Source organism: Choloepus didactylus, chromosome 18 (assembly GCF_015220235.1).
Source record: "Choloepus didactylus isolate mChoDid1 chromosome 18, mChoDid1.pri, whole genome shotgun sequence".
Lineage (NCBI taxonomy): Eukaryota > Metazoa > Chordata > Mammalia > Pilosa > Megalonychidae > Choloepus > Choloepus didactylus.
Window position 1 is genome coordinate 74,661,788 of NC_051324.1, and position 23,027 is coordinate 74,684,814.

Consider the following 23,027-nt stretch of genomic DNA (forward strand, 5'->3'; position numbering starts at 1 on the left):
GCATCTCCTGTTTCTTTCCTAGGAGTTTCGTTTAACAGCGTTTACACTCAGATCTGGAGAGTCCTGCTGCACCTGGCTGCCGACCCCTACCCGGACGTCTCCGACCTGGCCATGAAGGTCCTCAACAGCGTGGCCTACAAGGTGGGTCCAGGGCCGCTGTCGTGGGCGTGCGTGGGCTGCTCCAGCCGGGAGCCCAGGCACAGGCAGCTCCGGGCCGTGCCGGGTCAGTCAGAGGAGCGGGGCGGGCACTTGAATCCAGAGGCTGACGTTCACCTGGAGCCGTATTTACGTGTCGCTTCCATGGGGCAGCTTTACCTGAGCTGAACTTACCTGTCTCAGGGCCCAGGTAGTCAGGTGAGGAGCCTCATTTGTTTTCCCCTCCTCCTGTCCGTGCCGTCTGGGGAGATGCCCCGTTTCAGTCTTGGTGTCGGTGACTCAAGTCCTCTGTTATGCGGGGCTGTGCTGGCTGAAGCAACCGTGCAGAGAGCCAGCCCTGGTCTCATTGAGTTTTCTCTGCCTTCTGTCCGTTTCCCACTTTACTGATGTCTGCTTTTATCTTCATTACTTTCCTCTTTCTGCCTTCTTTGGGTTTAATTTGCTCTTCTGATGCTGGTTTCTTAAGGTGGGAGTGCTGATTGAGTGCTCTCTTCTTTGGGGACCATAATCTATTCCCAGTCCTTTTTGTGGGCTCTGGGAATTACAGGGCCCACTGCCTTCCGGTGAGCCTTTGCCCAGCCCCATGGATTTTCACCTCCGTCCAGGACTCAGGGGACCCCGTCTGCAGACCTGGGAAGCCCACCCTTCTCCAGGACCCTGCCCAGCTGCCTCAACCTCCTGTAGCTCTGTCTCCTCCGGGCACTGAGGCCACTGGGCTCTGTCCGGGTGCCCTTCTCAGCACTGAGGCCTGGAACTGACTGGAAACTGCCAGCGAGAAGGGAGCTCAGACCACTGTTTATTTCCCTCAGTCCAGAGTCTGAAAATACTTGTTTCATGTATTTTTTTCTGGTTTTCTAGTTGCTTATGGCAGTTGGGCAATTGGCATGATAGTTTTTCCTTCATGAATGGAACCAGAAGTCGTTTGTTATAGCATTTATATGGTTTTTTAATTCAATTTTATTGAGATATATTCACATACCGTACAGTCATCCATGGTGTACAATCAGCTGTTTACAGTACCTTCATATAGTTGTGCGTTCATCACCAAAATCAATTTTTGAACATTTTCATTACCACACACAAAAAAGAATAAGAATAAAACGTCAAAATGTAAAAGAACACCCAAAACGTCCCATATCCTCCATCCCTCCCTATTATTCATTTACTTTTTTGTCCTCATTTTTCTATTCATCTGTCCAAACACTGTATCAAAGGAGTGGGAGCCACAAAGTTTTCACAATCACATGGCCACACAGTGTAGGCTATATAGTTATACAATCATCTTCAAGAATCAAGGCTACTGGGTTGCAGTTCAACAGTTTCAGGTATTTCCTTCTAGTTGTTCCAATGCACTAGAAACTAAAAAGGAATACCTATATAATGCATGAGAATAACCTCCAGAATGATCTCTCAGCCCCTGAAACGTTATTTGTTTCATTTCTCTTCCCCATTTTGGTCCAAAAAGGCTTTCTCAATTCCACGATGCCAGGAGCAAGCTCATCTGCACAAGTCATGTCCTATGTTGCTGGGGAGATTTATACCCCTGGGAGTCATGTCCCACGTAGGGGGGAGGGCAGTGAGTTTACTGCAGAGCTGGCTTAGAGAGAGAGGCCACATCTGAGCAACAAAAGAGGTTCTCTGGGGGTGACTCTTAGGCACAATTATAAGTAGGCTTAGCCTCTCCTTTGCAGTAACAAGCTTCATAAGGGCAAGCCCTCAAGACGAGGGCTCAGCCTTCTAAATTGGTAGCCCCCAATGCTTGTGAGACTATCATTAATTCCCCAAGTGAGGAAATTTAGTATTTCCACATTTTCCCCTAGTGTCTCAAGGGGGCTTTGCAAATGCATTTTTATTCTCTGCCCAAATTACTCTGGGATGTATTGGGGCTTCACACTAACCTGTACAAACCAACCAGATTTCAACGTTCATCGTTCCACGTAATTATGCTAGTTGAATAAACTGACCATACAAGTTAAATTATTTAGTATATTAAATATAAATATATATTTTGCACCTAATAAACATCTCTTCCTTTGGTCTCACACAGAAGTTGAAGTTTAAAAAACACCATCAATATTGTCCTTTACCCTTTAGTCTGATTTACCTTAGTCCTAACCAAGTCCATTTCATTCATATCTCTAATTGAAGTCTGATCTCTTTTTTAAGACTCCTTAACATTTGCTGTATGGGATAATGCTGACATTCATAGCTGTCAGGCTCTGGCTCCAAGTCTCAGGTGTCACACAGTTACCCAGAGTTCCAGGGTCCAACCAGTTTATACACAAAAAGCTCAGCATCTCTTAATTTAGAAATAACCATTGCAACTCAGGAATAGTTGTGACTGCTGTAAGAGCTTACAATCTAGGAACCTTTAGAGTAAGCCTTCCCCTGATACCCTATGCTCTCAGACTCAGTTCTCAGAGTTTGCACATTATAGTTACATTCCCTGTTAGTGAGACATTATAATATTTTCCTTTTCATTTCTGGTTTATTTCACTCAGCATACTGTCCTCAATGTCCATTCACCCCACAACTTCACTCCTTGTAGCAGCTCAATATTCCATTATATGTGCATATACACCATAGGTTGCCATTCCATTCATCAGTCACTGTACCCTTAGGCCACCTCCATCCACTGCAAATCGTGACTACTGACACCATGAACCCCACTGTGCAAATGTCCATTCGTCTCCCTCTTTTCAGTTCTTCCAAGTATATACCCAGTAACAGGCTTTCAGGACCATGTGGCAACTCCATGCTTAGCTTCCTGTAAACCACCATGCTGCCCTCCACATGGGCTGCCCCATTCTACTTCCCCACCAACGGTGGTTAGGTACATCCCTTTCTCCACATTTTCTCCTTCACTTGTATCCCTCTGTTTATTTTTTAGATGGTTTTATTCACACACTATACATTCCATCCTAAGTAGACAATCAATGGTTCCCCGTATAATAACCTAGTTATGCATTTACCACCACTATCTATATAAGGACATTTCCATTTCTTCCACAAAGAAAGAGGAAGAGGTGAAAAAAGTAATAAAAAGGAAAAAAAAATGACAACTAAAAAGCCACAAAAGAAAACATAAAGTTAAAATACAATACATAAAAAATCAGACACCAACACCAACACCAAGAATCCCAACCCTGTCCTTATATCCCCCTCTTATAGACATTTAGCTTTGGTATATTGCCTTTGTTGCAATTATTGGGAGCATATTACAATGTTACTGTTAACTATAGACTCTAGTTTGCATTGATTGTATTTTTCCCCAATACCACCCCATTTTTAACACCTTACAAAGTTGACATTCATTTGTTCTCCCTCATGTAAAGACATACTGGGACATTTAATCACAATCCTTGACCACTCTAGGTTTCACTAAGTCATACAGTCCCAGTCTTTGTATTCTTTCTGCTGGTGTCCTACATGCCCTTAACCTTCTTTCAGTCGTACTCACAGTCATCTTTGTTCAGTGTACTTACATTATTGTGCTACCATCACCCAATATTGTGCTCCAAACCTCTCTCTCCTGTCTTTTCCTATCTGCCTGTAGCTCTCCTTTAGTATTTCCTGTGGAACAGGTATCTTGTTCACAAACTCTCTCATTGTCTGTTCATCTGAGAATATTTTAAACTCTCCCTCATTTTTAAAGGACACTTTTGCTGGATATAGAATTCTTGGTTAGCAGTTTTTCTCTTTCAGTATCTTAAATATATCATACCACTGCCTTCTTGCCTCCATGGTTTCTACTGAGAAATCCGCACATAGTCCTAATCAGCTTCCCTTATATGTGATGGATCGCTTTTCTCTTGCTGCTTTCAGAATTCTCTCTTTGTCTTTGACATTGGACAATCTTATCACTAAGTATCTTGGCATGGATCTATTTGGCTCTATTCTGTTTGGGGTACACTGCACTTCTTGGATCTGTAATTTTATGTCTTTCATAACAGGTGGGAAATTTTCAGTGATTATTTCCTCCATTAATGTTTCTGCCCCCTTTTCCCTTTTCTCCTTCTGGGACATCCATGACACATACATTCATGTGCTTCATGTTGTCATTCAGTTCCCAGAGACGCTGCTCATATTTTTCCATTCTTTTCCCTATCTGTTCTTTTGTGTGTACGATTTCAAATGTCCTGTCCTCCAGTTCATGAATCTTTTCTGCTGTGTCTTCAAATCTGCTGTCGTGTGTCTTCATTGTGTTTTTCATCTCTTGTATTGTGCCTTTCATTCCCATAAGTTCTGCCGACTGTTTTTTCAAACTTTCGAGTTCTCCCTTATGTTTGCCCAATGTCTTCTTTATATCCTTCATCTCATTTGCCATATCTTCCCTCAACTCATTGATTTGATTTTTGAATTTATTTAGGAGATTTGTTTGATTAATAATTAATTGTTTCAATTCCTGTATTTCAGTTGAAATGTAAGTTTGTTCCTTTGACTGGGCTGTATCTTCATTTTTCCTGGTGTGATTCGTACTTTTGTTGTCTAGGCATTTGGTTTCCTTGATTACCCCAATCAGATTTTCTCAGATGGGCCCAGGTCTCAGGAGGAGGCTGTATTCAGTATCAGATTTCCCTGAGGGTGAGACCCAGAAGGTTGTCAGATTTTCCTGTGGGGCCTCTAGACTCCGTGCTTTTCCTGTCCTGCCCAGCAGATGGTGCTTGTCAGCCTGCAGCTCCCGACTCATGTAAAGAGGTGTGGTCCCTTTAATTCTCAGCAGAACCTGTCCTGGCCAGGGGCCGAGGGTGTCAGAAGCTGAGCTTAAGTTGTCTGGTCCCCCCCACCCCCAGGCTCTGGGGTCTGAATTCTCTGAGGGACAGCAGCCACTTGAGCTGGGCCCCACCCCCCTTTACTTAGGGATGATACACCATTTAGGGAGTTATCTTCTCCACTTGAATTCCTCCTTTTTGTTTCTGACTCTGTTAACTCCACCCTTGCCTGGGTCAGCACTGACAATTGAAAGTGCCTGAGGCTTTCTCTAATGAGCTACTTCAAGTGAGAGAAAAAAAAAAAAGAAAGCAAGCCCCTTTTCAGAGCCAGTCCCCAGCCCCCCAGTTTTGCTGGTCTGCCAGAGTTGGTGCCTGGTTCTCTGTGCCCCTTTTCTTAGGACACAGCTGTTTTCCAATATTCTGAGCTCAGCCATCTCCAAAAGCCTCTGTTTTTATTTACTTATTACTTTTTTCCCATCAGCCCACCTCCTCTCTGCTGGGAGAGACCTCAGGGTTCCTTTCCTGCTTGCTCAGGATTTATCTACGTTTAGAGCATGTATTCTGTGGTCCAGGTTTGTTAGTTAAAACCACAGTTGGAGCTTGGTTGAGTTACTTTCCCTCGCTGCAGGTAGATGGCTGCTTTTTTCCTCAGGGAAGTGTTTCAGCTCAGCCTACTATGGGGGTGCAGAAGGGGTGCCAGCTCCGCAGTTTGGGGAGCTTTACTCACAGTTCTCTGCTGTGATCTCGGCCATTCCACCCATTCCAGGCAGGTGTACGATGTGTGTGCAGTCACGAGTGTCCCCCAAAGTTGTTCTAGACCATTTACTAGTTGTTCCTGGCTATTTACCAGTTGCTCTAGAGGACTAACTAAATTCCATACCTCTCTATGCCACCATCTTGCCCCATCTCCCATTTTCATTTATTTTTTAACTTTTTAATAAAATTTCAGACTTACAGAAAAGATTTTTAAAAGTACAGGGCAATATCGTCACGTGTTTAGAGTTCACCCAGGGCCCTCTCAGTCCTCGCGCTGTCCCGACCCCTGGGGAGGGCTTTTCCTTGGTCGGCCGCTTGCCTGCAGCTGTGCGGCTCGTCTGGGGGACACCTGGGGTCGGGCGCCCTGCGGCTCTCTCTGCTGCTGCCTAATTGGCCTCCGTTTGGCCTTAAATCCCTGCAGCCCCCTCCCGCCTTTTGCTGATAACGGGTTTGCCCGGTGTCCCTTTCCTTCCCATGATTTCTGGTTGGCCCAGTTATTTCTTTTTCCTGACGAATCGAGATTGTTACATTGTTTGCTCCTGGTCATGTCACAAGTAATAGGAACGGATTTCCTAGTCATGGACCCAGTTTTAAAACAGCGTGGTAATCCATCTCCCCTCTCACTTTAAGGAGGCACTAAGAAAGCTGCAGAAGTAAAAACCAGGAGGTTTTTAACCTCAGGTGAGGTGGCCCCAGGGACGGCAGGGACCCCCGGGTGTGGGTTTTGTCCCTGCGCTGCCTGCCCCGGCACAGCCCCCCCCCTGCCTCGACGCAGGCGGCTCACCTCTGCCCTCCCCGGGCCGCGCAGCCCGATTGCGTCCTGTGTTGCATGGTCAGCTGCGAGGCCACCGGAGCAGCTGTGTCCTCAGGGAGGGGCCGTCACGTGGTTCTGCCCCATGGGAAACGGCCCATCAGATCGGTTAAATTAAGTTTTCCGTGTTTAATAAAGAACCAAGAAATAGTTCCGTCATCTGCTTTTTCATCTCATAGGATTCCTTGTAAAATAAAACTTTTTTTCAAAAATTCATGTTTGCTACCTACTGTGCTTCTGGCCGAGAGAGGGAGGAAGTAAAATAGGTGGGGAAGGAGATAAAGAGGAAAAGAGGGTGGAGCACACAGAGGCAAGGCCGCTGAGCCCTCCCAAGCACCCTCACGCCACGGCCCCCCGAAACCTAACCAGCAGGTCGGAGAGGCTCCGGCAGCGCACCGAGACGCTGCAGAACGCGGGGGGCTGGGGCGGCCACGGCCCCTGTTGCGGAACGGGGTGGGTGAGCTCTTAGCGCCCCCCGTTGCTCCCTCAAACCCTAAATATCCTCTTCCACTTTTAGTTTAAACTTTCAGAGTCTAGGAGTTTAAATAATCATTTTCACTTACATAATTTTGAAAGTAGTGTATGACTTTTGAATGGTTTATGTTTTTAGAAATTTATGTTTCAAGAAAGTAAAGTCTGACCAATTCTTTTGTCTGGAAATCTTGACACAAAGTATCTGGTGGCCTTTTCCTTGTCCCTTGAGGTTACAGGACAGCCTCCTGGCCCTGGGACCCCTTTGCCCCGGGCCCGAGAGCGCAGTGGGAAGCCAGCGTGGATTAAGTCGGCTTGATCCTTTTTCTCCGATTAAATTTAGTTTTGTGGTTATTTTGGCCATGATGGAGTATTAAGCCTATTTAAGTTTATTTTTCAGTGGCTTTTATATATTTAACCTTACTAGAAATCACCCTGAATTATTTGAAAACATAATCTCAGTACCTCATCTTGAAATTTCGCAGCTGTAGGTTCGTCACTCTACCCCGGCCTTGGGGTGTGCCATAGTCCCTGTCAGGCACCGCGCGGTTTCTCCGGGCTCTGCAGTAGTTTCCATTGGCAGCCCCCGCAGCCCTGGGTCCTTCCCATCGGCAGCCCCCGCAGCCCTGGGTCCTTCGGGATGACACGTAAGGACTGTCACTGGGAGACTGGCGTGCCCCCCCACCCCCCCCACCCCACCTTAAGGAAATCGTGTGATCCCTCCCCCCATCCAACGCTGTGCTGTCCAGTTGCAGCAACTTGGAAAGAGCCTGATGTGCCTTTTCTAGCAGAGGCCTAGAACCCCTGTAAAGATGGCACTTGGCTTTTGGGTCCTGCTCTGCCGATCTGGGCTGATGCACCCCCCAGCGTGCACAGGGCCGGAACCACGAGACTGACCCGGAGAAGCTGCCCCCAGACACCGCACGAGCTCTCGGTGCAGCCCCCGCACATCTGTGTGCGAGGGTGTGTGTGTCTGCGTGTGTATAAGAGTAAATGTTGCTGCTGAAGGATTTGGAAGTGTAAACATTAAGGAAATCCTTTCTTGCCCTCATTGTAATTTCAAGAAATTTCGTGCTTTCTGTCTAGTGACTATGGGGAATTATATTTCATTTTACAGAGAAATGGGACTATTTTGGTATTTAACTCTGAAGCCAAATTATTGTCATAATCAAAACCAGCTTTATTACTATTGTTTGCCCCAGAGAATATTATATTCAAATATAGAAATTGCTGCCAGCTTTACATGGAAGAGCCTGGCTCCAGGGCTGTGGCCTCATTTCATGTATTTACATCCTCATTCCATGGCTTAGAGTTGGAGGTTTTCTTTGAGTTTTTATTAAGGAAAATTTCGAGCCCCCAGGAACCCGTCTCACTCCTGCATTTACCTGCTCGTGGCCTCCAGGCTTTGGGGTCATGTTGAGCAAGACACTGTAAGCTACTGGTTTTCGAATTAAAGGGCCAGATGTGTTCACAAACACAGATTATTTTAATGTTTTTGAGAAAATAAGCATAAATAAATGAACTCACCTAAAAACAGTGCAGCACAGACTCTTGTCTGCTGCAGGCCTCGGGCCTCCCGGATCTGTTGGAAAATCAAGATTAATGTGCTTCATTAAGGACAAGATGATTCAGTTATAAGCTGACAGCTGAGTGATGGCAGTTAAATGAGTTTGAAGAACCCAGAGGAGCATCTTCAAGCTCCGTGTTCCCTCCTGGGTGACTCGACGTCTCCGGTCGGCAGGCCGGCGTCTGCTGAGCAGTGACACTGCTGGAGTTGCCTCTGCAGGTTCCTCTTAGGTTTCTCTGTCCATTGCGCTCACTTCTCTTAGGGGTCCCCTGCTGCTGGACCCTGGCCCTCAGGACGCAGCCCCTCGCCATCTGCACCCAGGGTGTGCCCTTGGCAGCCGGGCGCCTCGGCTCGTAGTCCGCGCCCGTGTGCTTGCATGGAGGGCCCTGCTGCGCTGCAGTGTGCCTGGGTCCCCCAGGACAACCGGCCTCTCTGGGCTCCATTGCACCCACTCGTTCCCTCAGCACCTCAGCCACCGCCGGCTCCTCCCCGGGGTGCACGTGATCGGGGTGAGACGCTCCTGACGCTTTATTAGTAACTAGCAGTCAATGAGTGATGGCCACCTTGGTGGTTCTAGGACCTAGAGTTCCAAAAGGAAAGTTGCTGTTATCTATCTGGGAAAAGTAGTTTACGTCGTTACAGAAAGAAACAGAACATTAAATAAATAGAATAAATAGAAGGCTGCGTTCTCCGCGACCAAGCAACCGGTGGGCTCTACATTGCACTTGGCCCCAAACGACGCCTGGACAACCCTTTGGGGAACCAGTTTTTAAGAAGTTTCTCGTATGTGAATCCAAGTTCGTGATACAGAATTTACAGGAACGTTTCTGAAATATCCCACTTGCCCCCGGAGAGCAGAGCCGGAGACTTGCCTTGTTATCCTAATCCCTGCCCGGTGCCTGCCAGGTCTCTGCGGAGCCTTTCCCTTTCCTGGGCAGCAGCGTTGCCCTAGCATTCCGGTGGCATCCGTTCTGGCTGAAGACTTGCAGGGGCAGCGGGGGCTGTGGGTGGGGCGGCAGTGGGTATGCGCCAGCCCCGGCTCCTGCCGACGAGACCCTCCCTTGGCTGCGTCCCGGGTGGGAGCTGGGCACGGGCTCCGAGGGGCAGGCAGCCGGCCACCCTGCAAGCGCTGTGGTTTTGCGTTTCTGTGGGATGGACAGAATGCCTGTCCTGAGCTCCAGCATTCCCAGCGCAGCATTTACCACCCTGGGGAAGTTTGGGAAGGGGAGAAAGGTGCTCTCTGCCACCCTGCCCTCGTCACTCTCGCCAGCATCTTCCAACTCAACTCTCGTCGGGAAGGAGACGCCTTTCAGACCCTCCCGGAGGTCCCGTCAGCGCAGGCCGCGTGTGGGACGGGCAGAGGGCGACGGTCCTCGAGGCAGATCAGGGCTTGTCACGGGAGTCTGGGGCCCTCAGAGACCCCAGCCCTGCGATCAGTGCACGTGCCAAGGCCCTACACCCCCAAGCACACTGGGAAAGCCACCTTGTGGCCCCAGCTCCCGAGCCCCCTCTGTCCTCACAGTGACCTGCCGGACGGGGCAGGACCGCCTGGCACCTCCTCAGGGAGGGTCTGCTCAGGGCCCCTGGTAGCCCCGGCACCTGGCACAGAGCCGACGCTGAGCAAATGTTTGCGGAACAAATAGGAATTGTCAGGCGACAGCAAGCTGCCTGTGCTCCTGGTGCGGAAAGCTCTGGTCTCATGTAAATCCCTCAGGCCCTCGGGCTGGGTGCCCACCGCGTCAGGGTTTCCCAAAACGGTGAAATGCCGGGTTTGTTGCAGGTGCCGCAGGAATAAATCACAGCGAAGTGGGGCCGTGCTGTGGGCCCTCGGGCGGCGAGTGCTGGTCAGTCTCCTTCCCGCGGGGGTTTCCAGGCGGCCCTTCCCTGGGGGTGCAGGGCTGGGGTGCACAGGGCCACAGGCAGTGGGAACCCTGGGGGGCCCCGGAGCCCCCAGCTCCCGCCCGCCGGGCCTGGGCCTCTGTGTCCTCTGCGCGGGCTGGAAAGGCCGCGGGGTTTGCTGACGTCTTCATCCAACTCTGAGAGTTTTCTGTCTCCCCCATCAGCTCCCGCTGATTTTCTGGAACTCAGGAGAGTGCACATATTAAGCTTATTGTTTCGTAGTTTAATTTTTTTCTCTCTTGAGACTTTCTAAGGGATTCCGTGGCCCTCAGGCCTTGCAGGGTGCGTGTGGGAGGGAGGGAGGGAGAGGCCGGGGCTGGCCGTGTCATTTAAATGCCAATGAAAAGCAAGTTCACGAAGAATACAGATTACTTTTGTAATTTAAGAAAGTAAAAACCACTTTTTAAAGATTACAGTTCAATTTTCTTCCCACTTTTATTTTGAAGTGAAGAGTTATGTCAGCAACGTAGATAAGTAAGTAGGAGCACTGCGGTTATTTCCTTTAATTTTCGGGTGTGGCCGAGCTGTAGGTGCAGGCTCCCTGCGATTGTGCGAATGGTTCAAAAACATGAGCATCGTCGATCGGGAGCCGTTGCAGGGCCCGCTGGAGTGTGAGCTCCGTGGAGACGTTTCACAGCAGGGTCCGGCACGCTCCCCCGGGGGTGTCCGCTGGGCGAGGGCCAGAGGCCGCTGTGAAGACGCCGCCCGTCCTGCTCTCTTGGAGGCGGTAAGGACCAGTGCGGCCACTGCTGCCCGTCCCGCGTCCCCAGCCCCGCCTGCCCACCCGCCAGGTTGCGTGGACAACTCGGCCAACAGGCGAACAGGATTGTTTCCTCACCATTTATTATCCTGCCGACTTCCGATTTCCAAATCTATGAAAATTCCCACTTTAAAGAATCAAATCAAATCGAAACCCTCTCCCACCCGAGAGCTAGATCTCGAGCTGGTGCCAGTCTTTTCCTGTGGTACAATTTCAAACCCTTGCGAATGTCTATAGGAGGAAGGTTACAGACCCTGCTGTTTTGCCTTCTTCCACCGTGTCGTGTTTAAGGAAGTCTGATAGAATGGTTTTGAGCCTGCCCCAAAATGGAAAAAAGAAGCACGAAGCCTTGACCATGAGGACTGATCTCTCCAGACACCGTCCTGCTTGTCCTGGTGGTCTTGGCCGGGACCCCCGGCAGGCGTGCAGCTGCACCTGCCCCTCCCTGCCCGCCCTCCTCCTTCCCCGAGGGTCTCAGTCATGTTCCCCTGGAGACAGTGTTTCAAATCCACACGGCTCTGGCCTGCGAGGGCGGGCGAGGAAGGGGCAGTCGGGGGCTGGGGCTGGGGGCGGCAGCTCCGTGGCGGGGGCTTTTCCACGAGTCCCTCTCGGTCCCCGCGTTGCAGCCTGAGGGGGCCTGCCTTGCCCCTGGAGAGGGCCCTTTTGCTCCTCCACAGAGGAAGCCGACTCCGCTGCAGTTCCCCTCGGCCGCCCTGCGGGCCCTCTGTGGCTTCAGTGAACCCCCTCGGGCTGCCCCTGCTGCCCCTGCTCCGTGGTGACCTGACCGGATACCTGCCTAATGCAGCCCCTCCTGCCCGTGACCCTTAGAGGACCCCGGGGCAGAGCGAGGCGGTGCTGGGGCCACAGAGCCCAGCCCAGAGCTCACCCCAAGAGTGCGTGGTGGACCCTTTTAGGAGATGCCACTTCTCAGGGTGCACAACTCGTCCTTCTGAATTGAGAGCTAAAATTTTCGAGATTAGACAAAAAGCCCAAGTGGCGGAAGGCTCGGCCCTCTCCTCTGGTCGAGGAAGCAAAGCCCCGTTTGCTCCGGGAAGCTGCTCTTTGGGCAGGGGCCGGGGCTCGCAGGCTCCCTCAGGACCCTCCACCTGCCGTCACCCCACGGGCTCGCTCGCTCCCGGGGTGCACAGCTGCTTTTCAAAGAGGGCTGAGCCTAGAGCTCCCGCTCCCAGGCCAGTCATTCCTGGGAATGTAGAAGAATCTCGCTCCTTTGCAGGCTTGTTTGGGGGGAGATGTCAGTGGGGCCTCCTGTTGGTGCCTGAGATTTCCTCAGCCAAGCGGCCTTTTCTGCAGCCTGAAGCCTCTCTGAAAGCACCCTTAGCCTCGTCCTTTGGTCTCGCCGACCGTTGCCTGTCCCTTGCTCTTCCAGGCCACCGTCAACGCCAGGCCCCAGCGCATCCTCGACACGTCCTCCCTCACCCAGTCGGCCCCGGCCAGCCCCACCAACAAGGGCCTGCACGTCCACCCCGGCGGGTGAGTGGCCCCCGAGGCGCCAGCACGTTCTCTCTTGCAGACGCACACCCCGTAGCTGTCTGACCTGCGCCCCTTCCTGTTCCTTCCTACTTTGGGGGGTCCGGCGTCTGCATTGCTGCAACAGCAGACACTGACCAAGCCTGGGGTCCCCACACCCGGTAGCATCTTATAGGCAGACCTGTGTCCCCAAGCAGGTAGCCAGCAGGGGTGGGGCTCCCCTCAGGGTCTGCATTGACCCTCCGGAAGCGGCACTGCCGCGCACTGACTTCGACTACAGCAGCCAAGTGCCCCGGCCCTCTGCCCAGGCTCTGGCTTTGACTCCAGTTAGTGCTGCCCTGGCCACCTCTCGTGTCATCTGCTCCCAGTGAAAGACGATTCTAGAACCACCAGATAGGCAGCCAAACGGGTGGTGAATTTGGCATCAGCAGTGGGTGTCGGGAGGTCACGCTGGGGTGCTGGGCGATGAGGACACTCTGTGCCGGGGGACAAAGGTGAACCCACATGCGCTCTGGTCCGTCAGCGGCACCCGGGATGGGGGTGGGGGCTCGGGGGGCAGTGCTGGTGTCCCGGAGCTGCCGGCTCCAGGAGACACACGCTGTCTCCTCTTCTCTCGGTGGCAGAGGCTCCCCTCCCACGTCCAGCACCAGCAGCTCCAGCCTGACCAACGATGTGGCCAAGCAGCCAGTCAGCCGCGAGCTGCCCTCAGGCCGGCCAGGCACCACGGGCACTGTCGGGGCGCAGTACACACCGCACTCCCACCAGTTCCCCAGGACCCGCAAGATGTTCGACAAGGGCCCTGATCAGGTGAGCAGGCCAGGAGTTTCACACGCTGCCCCGATCAGCTCCGCACTGCTGCCTCTGCTTCTCCACATGAGGCTGGGCCTGTGCCAGGTGGGGGCATCGCCTCGCCCGCTGCAGGTCCAACTCTGGGCTGCACGGCTCCCAGCCTCCGCCCGGCCCTCTCCCCTCACACTGACGCACCCCTTCTCGGCACAGGGGGCCCCTCCCATCCCGCAGCCCCTCCTTCCAGGAGCGCTGGCCCTGGCCGCTTCCGTGCAGCGGAGTGAGAACGTGAGGGAGCCGGCTGCGCCCACCGTGGGTGAACAGTGTTTGCGGCAGCTGCTCGGCAGAAGTGTTTCTCCTGGGTGGTTGGTGGCTGGTTCTGCAAACAGTCGGCCACACCGCATTAGGAGGCCCGGTTCCTCTGCCTTTAACCACGCTGAAAAACAAATTCCAGGAGAGAGGGGTTTCTGCTGTCGTTTGCCAGGGTTAGGAGAACCACGTGACATGGTTCTGCCGAGCTCAGGGGCCTCTGCTGCCTGTCTGTGCTGTTGGCCACTTTGTCAGGGACACGGGGTCTGAAGAAGGTCGCTCAGGACATGCTGGGTGTCTGGCTGCTTTGGTGCCCACGGTAGGGCCGATGGTCCCTCAGCAGAGAAGGGGCTACCACGGTTCACTCTGGAATCCGGGGGTTAAAAAAAGGCACCCTGTGAAGGTTGACTTTGGAGCAAGAGCTGCCATGTTTGGGGATGAGCCGACCTCACCACCGCTCCGTCCCCCACACCTCCAGTGCACCTGCCCTCCTCAACCAGCACGGGCGCCGGGTGTGGGTTAGACACAGGCGGAGGCCACGCTCCCGTCCAGCCTGGGCAGGAGGGTCCCCACCGCCCCCACCTGTTCCCTGTGAGCGGGTCTGCCGGCCCGGGCGCCTGACGCCCGAGGAGAGCCCTCCTGGCACACCCAGCCTGTGGCACCCACAGAGAGAGGGCCAGGGACTCCTCATGAGCTGCCACACTTGCTTGAAGGCCACGTGCGACAGCCCTGTCCGCTGCAGTCCTCTTGTTGGAAACCAAGCTAAAGGGAATCCCTAAGAAGGCTGTCACATACTCGAGGTTCTGAGTATTCAGAGGCCCAGCTGTATCCTGGGGGGGCTCCCTCGGGTGGGCGTGAAGTCACCCGCAGGAACCGCTGGCTCTGCGTCCTGGAGGGGCTGCCTTGAGAGCAGGCAGCAGGGGCCCTGGGGGGTGGCGGAACTAGAGCTGCCAGGACCACCCCAGGCCCTGACCCAGCAGAGAGCAACCGGGCACCACAGAGCCAGGCCCAGCTGGGCAGCCCCCAGGGGACAGGATGCTGAGGAGGGTGGCCCTTCCCGACGGGGGCCGCCTCAGCCCCTTCCCCAGACGGCCAGACGGTCGGGGTTTTGTAGCGTCGGGATGAAAACGTGAGGCGAGCCTGGAGGTGGCCCTGTCCTCCATGCTTCCGTCCCAAGCTGGGAGCCGTTTCAGGTGCACAGAGGGGCCCGGGAAAGAGCGCGACTAACTGGTCTCTTTCCTTCTCCCCTTCTCCTTTCCACACACCCGAAGACCACGGACGAGGCGGATGAGCCCGTGGGACACAAGAGCTTTGTCTCGGCCACGGCGCAGACCGGCTTCTGTGACTGGAGCGCCCGCTACTTTGCCCGGCCTGTTATGAAGGTAGCCATGAGCGCTGAGCCCCCCAGGGCCACCTCAACACTCTCCGCCCCACCCCGGGTACCCACAGCTCCAGGGGGGCCCTCTGCTCCCGCATGCTTCTGAGCCGACACCCCTCCTGGTGGGCCAGCTCCTGTCGGGCGAGGGGCAGCTCTGCTGGGCTGTCTGAGGTCATCCCAAATGGGTGGCGCAGTCACTGGTGTTCACACATTCGAGTAAAACACAAAACAACCAAGCTTCGTTTACCTTCCTGTCTTCTAGAAAAAGGGAAAAGGAAAAAGCCTGCCTTTCTGAGCTTGTGGGGTAAATCTTTTCTTAACTGGGAAGGCCACGAGGGGGTGGTTCTGCCCTTTGGGGTCCGTTAAACCAAGCTAGCTGGGCTTCCTAAAAGACACGTCAACTGAGGCTGGTTCCGATGTGTTCTGGCTTGTCCCCCAGTGTCTTCAAGCACTATCACCTCACGATGCAGCAGCTCAGGTATTGTGGCTCGAGCTGCGGTGCAGGTGGTGGACCCTCAGCCTCCCTGTGGGACGGGCCGGAGCCCATCTGTCACCAGGCTCCGCAGGGAGTCCTTTTGAAAATGCGTTTTCAGACTTTTTGTATGTCTAAAGCACATTCTTGGAAAGCCTCTTTCCCCACGTAAGGACAACAGGGCCTTGAAAGCTGTAGCTGATCCCTGAGACCAAGCTGCCTGCCCAGGCGATGGCCCTGAAGGGCACTGGGAGTCCGTTTCCTGCTGCTTCTCTTCCCCATGGTGGAGGCAGCGTCTGTCAGAAACAACTCAAAGGGATTATTGTTGCACCTGAAGCGAGGAGTAAAGTTCTAGTTCACTGAGCCCCTTTGCTGAAGAGGGTAGAGAGCGTTCTCTTCCATTTGTTAAACGAACCTAAGTGCCTAAAATGGTCTGACTTTCCTAGGAAGCAGTTTGGCAATTGCTCTGGTTTGCTTATGCTGCCATTATGCAAAACACCAGAAATGGATTGGCTTTTATGAAGGGGGTTTGTTTGGTTGCAAAGTTACAGTCTTAAGGCCATAAAGTGTCCAAGGTGAGGCATCAGCAATTGGTACCTTCACTGGAGGATGGCCAATGGTGTCCAGAAAACTCCTGTTAGCTGAGAATGCACGTGGCTGGCGTCTGCTTGCTCCTGGGTTGTGTTTCAAAATGGCTTTCTCCAGAAGTCTCTGTATCAGCTTTCTGGGGGAAACTCTGGGCTAGTACCTTCAAAGTGTCAGAAAAACTGCTTTCAACAGCCGTCTTCAAAATGTCTCTGTAAGTTACAGTTCCTCCAGAATGTCACTCTCAGTTGCTCTGAGTTCCTTCTGTTTGACAGCTGTTTTAATTCAGTGATTTAGTTCAGACCCACCCTGAATGGGTGGGGTAACACCTCCATAGAAATTGTCCAGTCAGAGGTCTTGCCCGCAGTTGATTGAGTCACATCTCCATGGAAACAATCAATAGGTTCCAACCTAATCAACACTAACAAGTCTGCCCCCACAAGATTACATTATAGAACATGGCTTTTTCTGGGGGATATAATACATCCAAACTGGCACACCGATACATGCCAAAAGGCTTAAAAAGCCATTCCCTCTAACTCAGTAAGTCCTTTGCTTAGATAACTTCAGGAGAGAATCAGAGGTATGGATGACTTATGTATTATTATGGTAAAAATTGGTATCAACTTAAATGGCCAGCAGGGCATAGGGCTAGTAAAAATTATGAAACATTTGATGAGATATTTTTGAAGCTGTTAAAAAAATTAAGCTTTAAAAAACTAATGTGAGGAAGTACTCATGATAAAATCTTTAAAAAGGGAAAAAAGCAGGACAAAAAACCTGGACGTGCCGAAAGGCCGTTGTTGCGTGTGCCACACACTTGGGGCACAGAAGAAAGGCTGGGAGGAAGCCAGCCCGAAAGCACAGCACATGTGATGTGAGGACAGTGGCACAGAATTTTTGTTTTATTCTTACACTTTTAGTCTTTTCTACATTTTCTACACTAATCACTGAAGAACCTTTGTCGTCATAAAAGAAAAACAGTAAAGAAACACACCCAAGAGGTCACTGAGGCACATGGTTCAGCAGTTGTCGACAAGCCTGCCGGCCCCCCTCCACGCAGGGCCATGAGGAAAGCGCGCTCTCCCCGTCGCGGCCCTGCCGGTCAAGAGAGGGCAGTGGCCACTCTACCAACAAGCCAGGGACGGGAGAGAATGAGGCCCGGGAGGGTGGACAGTGGGTTGTCCTTCAGAACCGTGGTGCCTTGGTTCACAGTTAAGTGGGGGGCGCCTTGACAGCAGCAAGTCCGGGGCCCTGGGCGCAGTGTCGTGCTTCAGGCAGGTGACGTCAAGCAGTGAAGACGCCTGGGTGGCCTGGCCTCACCTCTGGCTGAAGCAGCAGTGGCTATAAACGGTGGTCATTTCTTGACATGATGATTAGTGGCTTTTCTTAGAGCCCTTGAAAACTACCTGCTCGCAGTCATCTGACACTGTGGAAGGAGCAGTGGCATAGATAATCCAAAACTCTTTTCTCTTAAGCTCTAACATGCACCTGATTTTTTCCCAGAGGATTTGCTTTCCTTTCCAAAACACAGTTTACTTAGACTGACTGCAGCGAGAGTGGCTTCCTGAAGTGCCCATCGGTGGAGGACTCTCCCCGGAAGCTTGCTGAGCACCAGCCCAGGTTGAGTTTGCTCGGGGCTGCCCCCTCGTGCGTCTGTGTTCTCTCATCACGCGCACAGCACAGGCCGGTGCCACCCCTCCCTTTCCAGACGTGGCAGCCCCTTTGTGTCCCTCTCCAACCTTCTGTTCCGTCTCCCCGGTGGAATGCCGGAGGGTTCCCCAGGAGGACAAACCCCACATCACCACCCAGAGGAGGCGGAAACAGTCAGCCATGGTCTGGCCGCAGCCGTGCTGGGTCCTGAGGCTGGCGCAAGGCGCCGGGACCGTCCAGGGTTAGGGTGAGCAGAGCATCTGGCCCCGGCCCCGTGACTTGGTTAGAGGTGGAAACTCTAGTTTTGAAAATAAAGCTACGTGACGAGCAGTTTTGTTTATAGCTCTTGATGGCAACTAAAATCTTCGGTAGTTTCAAGGACCTGAAGTGATTTTGCTTTTACATTAATTGGAGACCTTTTTCTAAACTTTAGGAGAGAAAACAGGACAGTTTTTATTTCGTTCATATCAAAAGAGATACACCTGAGTGCGCTACGCGGTACAGCCTCCCGCGGGGCGCGTTGGTGGGGGGTGAGGGAGAGCAGCCTGCGGTGCCTCTCTCTGGAGGCGGGAGGGACGCGGGGATTTGGGGCCGGACTTGTACTTGTTTAGATAGAGACGTCTGACATTCTGAGGACCCTGTGCCTCACACGAATAAACGTTTGAAGGCTGGTCTCACCCGGAAGGGGCGTTCTTTATCTGAGCGCCCCGGGTTTGTAAATGGGGAAACCGAGACGCGGAGACGCGAGAGAACCCAGGTTCCTGACCTCGTTCCTCCGCTGCTGCCTGCCTTGCTTCCAGCGCTAACTGGCGCGCCCCAGCCCCGGCGGCGTTTAGTCGGGAGCTGTGAACCTTTCTAACACTGCCCGCTTTCCGTCCTCGTCCAGCCTGCGACCATGCCCGCGGGCATGCCCTGGTCCACCTACCTGAAAATGTTCGCTGCCAGCCTCCTGAGCGTGTGCGCGGGGGCCGAAGTGGTGCACAGATACTACCGGCCCGACCTGACAATACCTGAAATTCCACCAAAACTTGGAGAACTCAGAACGGAGCTTTTGGGACTAAAAGAGAGACAGCGCGAACCTCAAATTCCTCAGCAGTAGAAACCTCAAAATACAACTATACTAAGAATTCTGTTAATAATATTGTAAATTCTAAATATGTATTTTTGTTTAACTTATTGAAAGTCCCACTACTTGTCCTTAAGCACCTAACACAATGTTAACTGCAGGATGAGGTGCTCAGTAGATATAATGGATCAATGAGATTTAATTAGTTGGCTAATATTTCTTGAAAATTGCCAGAGTTTATTTCACCAGCTTCCTGAATGTGGCTTGAAAGGTAGTCTTGACTATTATGTGAGATGGAATATTACAAGGTCTTGTGCCATTACAATTCCAGTTTATTTCTCTGAGTAAGCTTTGACTATAATGGTGAATGGAAATTATAAATTAACCATAATAAAAATGACATTGACAATGAAAAAAAAAAAAAAAAAGATACACCTCCTTTTTTCAGGTGCTATTCATAAGAATAGCCTTTTATTAATTTAACTGATCATCTAACAACATTTTTGTGATAAAATGCATTAGGAACTTGTTTTATTAGCTTGCTTCCCGTGTAAACCAAAATTAGCTCTAAGACTAAGATTATACCTCAAAAAGAGCAGTTACAAACATAAGTATATGGAACCAAAATATTCACCAATGATGAAATTATGCCACATCTCAGTATCAGGGAAATCGCGGTTAGTGGGATTGAGTGCCCCAAAAAACGACTGTAAAGAGAGATTTTGTTAACATTTTTATTGGTTAGAGTCAGATTTCTTACAGGTCTCAGGACTAAAAAGAACCTCCCTGTGGATGTGGTTTGCTTTCCCTTTGTGGAACCACCTGTTCTCCCTGTGTTGGTTTCCAGAGCTCACGCTCTGCTTTAGGGACCACAAAAGAATGTGAGAAATGGTCTGTCAAGTGCTTAAAAAAAAGAAGAAGAAAGAATTTTGTTCTGATTATGAAAGTAGTAGGATATTTTGCTCTCAGCAAATTTCAGAGCTTGCCTCTCCCAGGGTTGGTTTCCTCCCATGTGGGGAAATGTCGATTGTCGGCTGCTCTTGGTGGGTGGGTAGAATACCACCTTTGTGGGGGGCCATTTGGAGTGACCGTCAGAATTACAAATAGGTGTTACCCTGGAAACCAGCAACCCCACTCCAAAATCCCTGGCATCTGTATACAAATGACACATGTCCAGAGGGTCACTGCAACATCATTTGTTATAGCAGAAGGTTGAAAACAAACAAATGACCATTAGGAGAATGAATAACAGTGACACATCAGGTAGTAGAGCACTGTACAGCTGTTAGAGTTGACGAGTTGTAGCTCTTTGTGAGGACAGCTGAACGCCCTTGATCCCTGGCAGGTAAAGTGATCACATTGCACAGACAGACATCCGTCTGTAAGTGCAGGAAAGAGCTTGGCTACACGTCAAACTGTCCATAGTGGTTCTTCTTGGAAGGTGGGGTTGGAGTGAAGGAAAGGGGGCTTTCCTCTCTATAGAATTCTGGGTTGTCTGAATTTTTTAGAAAGAACAGTACTAGTTTTGCAATTTAAAACAGATTAAAATATAATTGTAATTATGAAAAGAGTTTTGGGAAAGAGTTGATAAGTTGCTTTCTGCGACACATGCAGAGTGGCTCTAGGTTTATTTGAGTACAACTCCTAACGCTGCAGTGAAGCCTGCACGGCTGCCTGCAAAGGGCCCGTGTTTTGTTTTGCTCTGACCCATCCTTGGGAGGGTTTGTCCATGTGCTTGGGGAGCAGACGCAGTACTTGCTCTGCAGTTTATCAAATCTGCATGTTTATGAACATGTTTTTAAAAAGGCATTATTAAAGATTCAGAAAATGAAAAATACATGAAGAAGAAACTTGGACCTCACCCATACTACATGCACACACATACACCCATAGATGCCCCCACCCTAACCCCTGGGATCATCCTATACACACAGCTTGTGATCTGCTCTTTCTCACTTAGATTATGTATGAGCATTGAGCATTTTCTTGTATCAAATATTCTTCAAAACAAAATGACTGTTTCTGGTTTTCTCCTGTGATAAGTGACTCTGACGTTCCTGTGCACAGAGCCGCGGTTCTGCTCGGTCTCACCGCGGCTCACTGGCAGGTCTTCACGTGTCCCAAGGCCAGCTGGCCACACTGTTTCCAGTTTCTAAAATGGATTGGGGTGGTCTGGGGCTGTGTGTGCCCCTAACCCATTGCCGTGGGTGGGACCTGCTGAAGGAGGGCCTCTGGATGAGTCATCGCCCACCTCCCTCGGGGGGGTCTTACTCCTGTAACTGGAGTCGATTCTAAGAAAATGGAGTTCAGACAGAGAGAGAGAGAAAGCCACAGAGAGAACAGTCAAAAGCTGAACGTCAGTGGAATCCGGAAGAGAAGGGAGAGACCCAGAGACGCCACCATCCGTCTTGCATGTGACAAACCCAGAATGCAGCGTCGCCGGCAGCCAGCCCCAGAGCTCCAGTCTTCCAGAAGGAAGCATCGCCCTGATGACACCGTGATATGAACTTTCTTTTAGCCTCAAAACCGTGAGCAGGTAAATTCCCATTGTTTAACCTGAGCCGTTTCATGGGATTTGCTTGAGCAGCCTAGGGAGCTAAACCATGGATGCTTCCAGTTCCTTCTGGAAAATCTGAAGGAAACTGGCAGGTTGATTCTTCTCCAGGACAGCAAGAAAAGAACGAGTGTGTGTTGTCTGCTGAGAGCTGCGTGGCATACTTGGCTCAGCGGCAGGGGGAGGCGTCACCCGCGTTCTCTAGGCTCATTTCCATGTGGGTCCTGCTTGCTGGGCAGTGGGGTTCTCCGGCCCCTTCTACAGCAGCGACCGTGAGACGCCACGCTGCCAGTCTGCTCACGCACTTGGCCATAGCGCCAGTGTTCCCTTTTCACAGATCATTGCTGGGTGTGAAACAATCAGGAATCAAGTTACTGTTGCTTAGATAGGATAAATTCTTTTTTAAAAAGACGCCTTGTTGTGGTTGCTCAGTATTATATTAAGTACAACAGTAATTCTAAAATTGTGGTCTAAGAGAGTTTTATCCTAGTTTTGCTTGGTTCTCTGTGGTGAAGGCCCTGTGGGGCGGCTCCTTCTGGCCTTAGGTGTGCAGGTGACAAATCCAGTTTGTAAGGAGAACACTGGTCTGGCTAAAGACCCAAGCTGGTTCCACTTCCACCTAGTGTGTTGGAAGCTGGAAAGTCCCATCTTAGAAACAAGAAAAGCTAAATGATAAAATGAGCCCATCAGAGAGGTTGTAGGGGAACAAATTGCCTGAAATATGAAGGAAGGCAGGTGTCTCCAAGGAGAAACACACGAGGGCTGGCTCACTGTGGCAGAGCACGGAGGAGAGGACACCAGACAAATGGGGAGAAGAACTCGGCTAAAACTTCCACGAAGTGCTGAGGACCAGGTGTGGGCTGGCACGAGAGGACAGAGCACCCGGGAGTCACACACAAAAACGGCTCTCCGGCTCCACAGGCTCCTTCCAGGACCTCCACGAGGCCGTCACAGGAACGCTGGGCAGGAGCCTAGAAAAGCCTTCCACAGTGCCGCAGGCCTTAAAGAGGGGAGCAGCCCCCCGCCCCGCCCTGACCCCTCTCCCCTATAAAACAAATTCCTTAAGCCACTGGGCGGGGGGAGGGGGGGCAGCAGAGCCCCTGGGCTGGTGTGAAGACCACCGCAACCAGAGGAGGGTAAAAGAAGAAGCTGCTACCCCTGGATGGGGCAAGGAAATGCCCCCATAGGAGACACCCGGTGGGGAGCGGATCACCGAGAAAGCCCCTGATGCCCCGAGACACGGGTCCTGCTTGAGGTTGAAGGAGGTCCCACCGGAACAATGCAGAAGCCCGCCCGACCCCCACACTGGAGTGGCACATGGTGTGGCAGCTTCAGAACTCTGCCACCTCGAATGGCTGCCACAGCTGGGCAGCGTGGGGCTGGCCTGGGGACAGACACATGGACCAGCGGGGTAGGAACGAGACCTCGGATGGAAACCCTAACACTGATGGCTGGCTGATTTCCAGCAGGGGCGCCAAGACAGCTCAGTGGACAAAGGGCAGTCTTTAACCAGTAATGCTGGGACGGGGGGATGTCCCGCTTGCCGAGGAACACAGTTTGACTCCTTCCTCATGCCATGCATAAAACTGAACTCAAAATGGATC

The 23,027-nt window shown here is 51.7% G+C and overlaps 2 protein-coding genes across 7 annotated transcripts in view; both read left to right on the plus strand.

Annotated features, from left to right (window-relative positions):
• RPTOR (regulatory associated protein of MTOR complex 1) overlaps window positions 1-23,027 on the plus strand; it is a 462,365-nt gene that overhangs the window by 400,628 nt on the left and 38,710 nt on the right. For all 5 annotated transcript variants that reach the window (XR_005212782.1, XR_005212784.1, XR_005212783.1 and 2 more), the window contains 4 exons: window positions 23-141; window positions 12,520-12,623; window positions 13,244-13,427; window positions 14,987-15,097. Coding sequence is in view for 1 of the 5 variants with exons in the window: in XM_037810022.1 (XP_037665950.1) it covers window positions 23-141; window positions 12,520-12,623; window positions 13,244-13,427; window positions 14,987-15,097 (518 nt within the window). In the remaining 4 variants the exon portion in view is untranslated. The remainder of the gene's footprint in view (window positions 1-22; window positions 142-12,519; window positions 12,624-13,243; window positions 13,428-14,986; window positions 15,098-23,027) is intronic.
• Window positions 18,292-19,302, plus strand: LOC119514310 (protein BRAWNIN-like). Of its 2 annotated transcripts, none has more exons than XM_037810023.1 (2): window positions 18,292-18,301; window positions 18,690-19,302. In XM_037810023.1, the coding sequence occupies exon 2, from the start codon at window positions 18,699-18,701 to the stop codon at window positions 18,900-18,902; it is 204 nt and encodes a 67-aa protein (XP_037665951.1). In that variant the 5' UTR covers window positions 18,292-18,301; window positions 18,690-18,698; the 3' UTR covers window positions 18,903-19,302. The 2 variants fall into 2 exon arrangements, with proteins under 2 accessions (XP_037665951.1, XP_037665952.1); XM_037810024.1 differs by lacking the exon at window positions 18,292-18,301 and adding an exon at window positions 18,377-18,560.

Excerpts from the sequence above, each read along its gene's own strand:
- LOC119514310 (XM_037810023.1), top strand. The coding sequence starts at position 18,699 with ATGCCCGCGGGCATGCCCTGGTCCACCTACCTGAAAATGTTCGCTGCC.